This window comes from Sycon ciliatum, chromosome 4 (assembly GCF_964019385.1).
Source record: "Sycon ciliatum chromosome 4, ocSycCili1.1, whole genome shotgun sequence".
NCBI lineage: Eukaryota > Metazoa > Porifera > Calcarea > Leucosolenida > Sycettidae > Sycon > Sycon ciliatum.
The window spans coordinates 20,432,309-20,439,808 of NC_088646.1; the positions used below are offsets into that span (position 1 = coordinate 20,432,309).

Sequence of the window (7,500 nt, forward strand, 5' to 3'; positions counted from 1 at the left end):
GACAAACATAAATAAAGGGGAAAAAAGATGACCCATTCATCTCAGATGTTGTCACCATACCTTTGACAACTACACGATACCATTGCTGATCTTCGGAGTACAATGCACCATACATTCCACCTATCCAGAGGAACATAGATACCGGCACCAGAACAAACACACATGCACGCATGGACATACAAAACATGCACACAAAGGTATACCGGTAAGTTGCAGGTGGTCAGACGGTACATTAGAAGAAAGTGACATGCTGGCTGCATACAGGATATGAGGATTGACATTTCTGACTGCCTCTGCTCACAAGACCTATGACCCCATGTTTTGCCAGTGATGTCAATGAATATTCACGTAGGACAAATATTCGAAGAAACAAAATTGCTCGCGCATTTGCTTAGTGCAAGTATGTGTACATCTACAACTCGGCAGACCATGTACAGTGCTTTGCGTAGCTGCATGCACGCAAATGGACGAACTAAATCGACATGTATAAGGGCTTTATCGTAAAAATGTGATAATAATGTGGAGAAACAAAAAAAATCATTGTCCATCACATTACATTACACATGTCGATTCAGCTCGTCCTTTCGTTCGCAACTTTGACTGATAAATATAGTTTTTTCACCTTGTTTTGCATGCTCGAATGTTGTGTGCGCCTTGTGCACTACATGCAATACGTCACTGTGCTATGGATGTTGTATCAAGAGTACATGACCATATATGTACTCTTGGTTGTATGCGCTGTAGGCATGCTGTATGAACTTAGCGAGTGTCGCTTCGCTTGTTTCACTGCTGTTCGAGGCCTTCTTGTTCGCATTGTCCGTCAGAGACGGCTCACTCCCCTCGGCTGTGCCACCCCATACACACAGCCTGCCTCTTGAGTTCGTTGGTTTCTACAGTCCATTCATAAAAAAAGATGAGCGCTGGCTCTGGCGAGCTCCCGTATCTGGCCATTTTTCGTGATTTTTATCGTACACACAGCTAGTACAAGTGCAGTGCAGTGCAGCGGAATTTGAAGTTTGAAATAGGGTCCAAAAAGGTACCTCAGCTGGGGTTCGAACCGCACAATGCAGTGATGCAAGCGGAGTAAAACGGAATGGATTTTCATGACCTTTCCCAATTCCGTGCTTATAAGACAAAACCTGGCCGAAATCCTATTCTTGTTATGGCTTGCTGTTTGGAGAAATGGACTTCAGAAACATAACTGGAAGAGCATTCCATGGGGGATTGAAGAAAAAATTGTGAAAAAATCAAAAAACTCAAAATTTGACCCATCTATGCCCAAAAGCTAGGATATCATCTTTTTTCCGAATGGACTGCACACAGACACAACCCAGTGCCTCCTGGGGCAGTTGCTTTCTTCATGATCTAGATTTCTGCAGGCACTCTTCTCTCTCCACTTTTCAGCTCCCTGGCAGTTACTTGTTGTTTTTCTCCCGTTTCCCCTTTCTATTGCCGTAATACAGTTGTGGCAAGTGAAATCCGACACTTGGCATAAGGGACTGCACCATGCAGTGTGCAGCCCCTGGCCTAGGCCCTGCATACGTAGTACATGTGTTACAGACAACTGTTATCTTGTATCTGTCTCATGACAGTAATCGTAATCGTCACAGTCAAGGTTCACCTGCAAGGTTCAAAGGTGCTAGCAAAAATGAATGTGGACTGGATACCAATACTCTCTATGTGTACTGTGACTGTGAACTGTGTGTATCTACTCTGAGACCTTTCGACCTGTTTGGGATGCATACGGCTCTATTGTACGCATTTAGTACAGTGCATTACATCATTGATGTCCATTTGTGGCGCTGTCCCCTATGGCAAGTGTCGGATTTCACTTGCCACGACTGTACTTAAACAAAACAATGGGCTGTGTGTGTATGACATATGTGTATGCATGTTGGTGTGTCTGTGTCTCTCGCTTTACAAGAGTCTGAGTCATCATTAAAGGAGAAGCCGGCTCCAGTCTACTAATACTCAAGCTAATTGCTTACCTACTACTAATCTATCTGGAGAGGAAGAGCCCTTGCTAAAAGCAGCCTGCATGTCCAACATGGTGTTCTGGAGCATTTCACTCCAATCACCAGCCTGAACAAAGCAAAACAAGCAAGTGACAACACACATACACACACACACACACACACACACACACACACACACACACACATACACATACACACACACACGCACACACGCACACACACACACACACACACACATGCGCGCGCATGCACGCAAGCACACACGCCCACGCGCGCGCAGCGATGCCCAATCGTTTTAAATATCGGGGTCAAGGGAAATAAATTACGCTTTGGAGTGCATGTGCACTTGAAGCGAGCTCTGCAAGATGAAACTTCCAGAGAGCACAACTATTTGGTATTTGGCACTATTTACACATTAAAATTCGCATTCACCGCATCACCTCAGTGTGCAGATTATTGGCGTACAAGATGGTATAACTCTGCTTTCGGGAATCGCCTCGCACAATCCACAGTTCACAAGTAATGCCAGTGAGAAGAGACTACAATAGCACACCATTCAACGCCTCCTCAAGGTGAGACAGTGGCCATGTGGACTACAAGCTATCATCTTCATGCGGAATCCATAGCAGTTACAGTTACCAAACCCAAAGAAACTGTGTTTTGCAGCCTGGCCAACTCTTCTCCATCCTGCTCAACTCTGCACAAAACACTACCCAGGCTACACTGCTAACAAAGCGCACAAAACTTAGCAGAGTTGGATTCTCAGCCCAGACCAATCATGTCCCACCAGGTGTAATGTGCGCTATATCTTCTGTAGTATAAAGTGGCAAACACTAGGTAGGCTGTGGCCCATAGCTAGCAGCTGATTGGTAGTGGCCCATAGCAGCTGATTGGTAGTGGCCCATAGCAGCTGATTGGTAGTGGCCCATAGCAGCTGATTGGTAGTGGGCCATAGCAGCTGATTGGTAGTGGGCCATAGCAGCTGATTGGTAGTGGCCCATTGCAGCTGATTGGTAGTGGGCCATAGCAGCTGATTGGTAGTTGCCATAGCAGCTGATTGGTAGTGGGCCATAGCAGCTGATTGGTAGTGGGCCATAGCAGCTGATTGGTAGTGGGCCATAGCAGCTGATTGGTAGTGGGCCATAGCAGCTGATTGGTAGTGGGCCATAGCAGCTGATTGGTAGTGGGCCATAGCAGCTGATTGGTAGTGGGCCATAGCAGCTGATTGGTAGTTGCCATAGCAGCTGATTGGTAGTTGCCATAGCAGCTGATTGGTAGTGGGCCATAGCAGCTGATTGGTAGTTGCCATAGCAGCTGATTGGTAGTTGCCATAGCAGCTGATTGGTAGTGGGCCATAGCAGCTGATTGGTAGTTGCCATAGCAGCTGATTGGTAGTTGCCATAGCAGCTGATTGGTAGTTGCCATAGCAGCTGATTGGTAGTTGCCATAGCAGCTGATTGGTAGTGGGCCATAGCAGCTGATTGGTAGTTGCCATAGCAGCTGATTGGTAGTTGCCATAGCAGCTGATTGGTAGTTGCCATAGCAGCTGATTGGTAGTTGCCATAGCAGCTGATTGGTAGTTGCCATTGCAGCTGATTGGTAGTGGCCCATTGCAGCTGATTGGTAGTGGGCCATAGCAGCTGATTGGTAGTTGCCATAGCAGCTGATTGGTAGTGGGCCATAGCAGCTGATTGGTAGTGGGCCATAGCAGCTGATTGGTAGTGGGCCATAGCAGCTGATTGGTAGTGGGCCATAGCAGCTGATTGGTAGTGGGCCATAGTAGCTGATTGGTAGTGGGCCATAGCAGCTGATTGGTAGTGGGCCATAGCAGCTGATTGGTAGTTGCCATAGCAGCTGATTGGTAGTTGCCATAGCAGCTGATTGGTAGTGGGCCATAGCAGCTGATTGGTAGTTGCCATAGCAGCTGATTGGTAGTTGCCATAGCAGCTGATTGGTAGTGGGCCATAGCAGCTGATTGGTAGTTGCCATAGCAGCTGATTGGTAGTTGCCATAGCAGCTGATTGGTAGTTGCCATAGCAGCTGATTGGTAGTTGCCATAGCAGCTGATTGGTAGTGGGCCATAGCAGCTGATTGGTAGTTGCCATAGCAGCTGATTGGTAGTTGCCATAGCAGCTGATTGGTAGTTGCCATAGCAGCTGATTGGTAGTTGCCATAGCAGCTGTGCTATATGACATACTAGTACATGTACGTCTACTGAACAATATAATACTCTGGCAAAGCGTGCAAGTCATGTGTAAAATGTCTTCAAAGACGCACACGCACGCACACACGCACATGCACGTACACACACGCAGTACACTAGCAGTACATGGTATTTGCAAGCCTTGCTTGATAGTTCAACATGTTCTCACGATGACAGCAGGAACACTATTTTCCATACAGTGTGTCCTCTGCCTTGTACCAATAGTTACATGCTGTCATCGTGAAAACATGCTGTCACAGCAGCAGTACATGTACTACATACCTGCTGCACATAAAACTCTGCAGGACTGACACAGTGGCTGACTGTCACATCCACAAACCCTTCGACAATCTCCACCATGTTGACATCTGCACACAGGAGATATCAATAACAGAAAGAACAATGCCAACACCAAGTTTAATATTAGAGAGGTTCTGCATTTCGAATCACGGGGTATTTTCTTTCTTTTTCGACTAATGGGTTCTGGAGTTAGCAGAGCAGTCGAACTTTCGGGGAAGTCGAACGGAAAGAAGCAGTCGAGTCGAAAAGCATTTTCCGTTTCTGGTTAGATTTTTACATTTACGATTATACGTGCACACACCATTTTAGTTGCCAATAGTAACCACGTAGCAAGCAGCTTGTACAGGTTATGAGAAGTCGAAAAGAACTTTTTTGAATTGCAAAACAGCTTGCAAACTGAAATTTGGAACCTCCAAATTCAACTCGGGACAGTCGGAAAACATTTCGAAATACTCTATTGAATTAATTCCACAAACCCATGATATCCGCAACTAACACAATGCCCTGGATCTTTGAGAGAGAGAGAGAGAGAGAGAGAGAGAGAGAGAGAGAGAGAGAGAGAGAGAGAGAGAGAGAGAGAGAGAGAGAGAGAGAGAGAGAGAGAGAGAGAGAGAGAGAGAGAGAGAGAGAGAGAGAGAGAGAGAGAGAGAGAGAGAGAGAGAGAGAGAGAGAGAGAGAGAGAGAGAGAGAGAGAGAGAGAGAGAGAGAGAGAGAGAGAGAGAGAGAGAGAGAGAGAGAGAGAGAGAGAGAGAGAGAGAGAGAGAGAGAGAGAGAGAGAGAGAGAGAGAGAGAGAGAGAGAGAGAGAGAGAGAGAGAGAGAGAATAATGGCAACATTGGCACAGACCTGGTCTGGGAAGCGGTTGCGTTCCAGCAAACTTCTCTCTGACAAGAATGTCTCTCAGACCGACGGGTGAGCCTACTGGTCGTAGATCACCGTGGAGCACACCATTCGAATCAACAGCATACACCTAAACACACACACACACACACACACACACACACGCACGCACGCACGCACGCACGCACGCACGCACACACACACATACATACATGTACGCCGCAGCAGCAGCAGAAGCAGCAAGAAACTGCCATTAGCTCCCATGCACCACACTGGTAAGTGTGTCAACGATAAACATGTCTTGGAGCAATGGCAAGCAACAGCAAGATGAAACAACACTGCTTCCTGTTCAGTGTAGAAGCAAACACAGTAGAAAAACTCAAACTAGTAGTGCACAAATTACACTGTCACTCCGCTCAAACATCTGCAACCATTCTACTAGTCCTCGGCAGAGAGAAACAGTAACAGAATCGAGAAGATTACCTTGAATAGGGCGTGCTGCTCAAGAACGAGTTGCTCAACAAAGTCGAAAACTTTAGCCATGAACAATTCCGGCTGTGAATAGTGCACCAGACAATACAAAAATCACTCAAAACATTACTATCATCACCAGCAATAGTGGTACTTGGAAGTAGCAACACAAACAACAACAACAACACAGGCTCCAAGACAAGCAGTCATCTCGCAATCAGAATTCTACAGAATCACTGGATTTCACACACATGGACGAACGCACGAACGCACGAACGAACGAACGAACGCACACACACACACACACACACAGCGGCAGTATGCAATCGCCAATCATGCAGAGCGAACTCTGAACAGATCACACCCAACGTAGCGGGAGGAGAGATGATGATGAAATGCAAGTCAGGCAATGGCAGGTAGAATTATACTGAATTCATCATGTTCACCAGTCACAGTCAGAGGTCAATAGCAATCACTAGCTTTGCTAAGTATGCTAGTTGCATCAGGCAAGCTAGCTCCACAGGCCTGACCCCACACAAGATCTACCTAACAATTGCGAGAAGAATAACATACTCAGCTTAGAAGCCTTTAGAAGGACTGTAAAACATGAAATTTTAGGTGCATTAAAATTTCGGTGCCAGGGACCTGCCAGGTTTCAGGTGTATTGTAGAATTAGGTGATCAGCGTTCCCTTCACATACAGTGCATACTCTAGTGCCTTTTAGGTGTAATTTTAATTTTAATTTAGGTGCCTGGTTTCTCTACCGAAATCACCGAAATTAAATTTACACCGAAAATTACATGTTGTACTGTCAACTTGTACAGTATCCTGCATACATAAGCTTGCCGGAGTTGAAAATGGGAAAACTCGGAGGACAACAATTGACTGTCACCGCCAGGACTCAAACCAGAATACCGCTACGCTATGGTGTATTCGTCATCCGAGCAACGGCCGGTCAACATTCTCCTCAGACTTTCAAACTCACACTTCCTGTGAATCCCCACAGGCTGCTGGGACGCAACCCTCACGTACAAATTAGCACGCAGGGTGCAGTATTCTATAAGCATCTTGGATATCATACTTATTGCTTTGCATGAGATACAAAGTACTTTTTGGAAGACTGTAAGGCCCTATCCACACTACAGGTGTGAAACGTAGTAGCGTCCTCTTTCAAGGTGCGTGCAAGTGCACTTGCATCCACACTCGCAAGAACAGCCAGCGTGAAACGTGACTTTTGAGTGCCAGGTCTTGAAATTACCCCAAGCTCTGCAAGCAGCTTCCAGATCTATGTCGGCATCGCCGGAGTCTTCGCTCTGGAGCACCAGAGCCGGTGGCGGTGTGGCGGCGATATTTCTTGTACTGCTCCCTGGCCTTGGTACGTAGGTTGTCCAGCTTGTTGTGAACAATCGGCACTGTGATCTCATTCTGAAATTTATCGCCATACAGCTCGCGGCCGAATAAATTCAACTTCACGGCAATCTCCTTCTCCTTCACCGACCGCTTTTTTCATCGTCCCATTGCTCGCTTTCTGTTCTGCAGCCCACAGCTCAATGAGCTTTCCTTCCAGCTCTTCACAGAACACAACCCTCGGCATTTTCTCAAGATACTTCAACAAATACTTCAACAACTACATGTACCTACTTTCGAAACCCGGAAAAGCTACTTGAAAGTAAAAAGTGGCCTTGTATCGGGGTTCGGAAGTTGCTGATTA

The 7,500-nt window shown here is 46.4% G+C and overlaps 1 protein-coding gene across 1 annotated transcript in view; it reads right to left on the reverse strand.

The window, feature by feature from the left end:
• LOC135814924 (uncharacterized) overlaps nt 1-7,500 on the reverse strand; it is a 55,213-nt gene that overhangs the window by 27,319 nt on the left and 20,394 nt on the right. The window contains exons 16-20 of the mRNA XM_065328123.1: nt 5,802-5,873; nt 5,325-5,448; nt 4,462-4,547; nt 1,989-2,082; nt 61-120 (exon numbers count right to left, since the gene is read on the reverse strand). Of these exons, the coding sequence (XP_065184195.1) occupies nt 61-120; nt 1,989-2,082; nt 4,462-4,547; nt 5,325-5,448; nt 5,802-5,873 (436 nt within the window). The remainder of the gene's footprint in view (nt 1-60; nt 121-1,988; nt 2,083-4,461; nt 4,548-5,324; nt 5,449-5,801; nt 5,874-7,500) is intronic.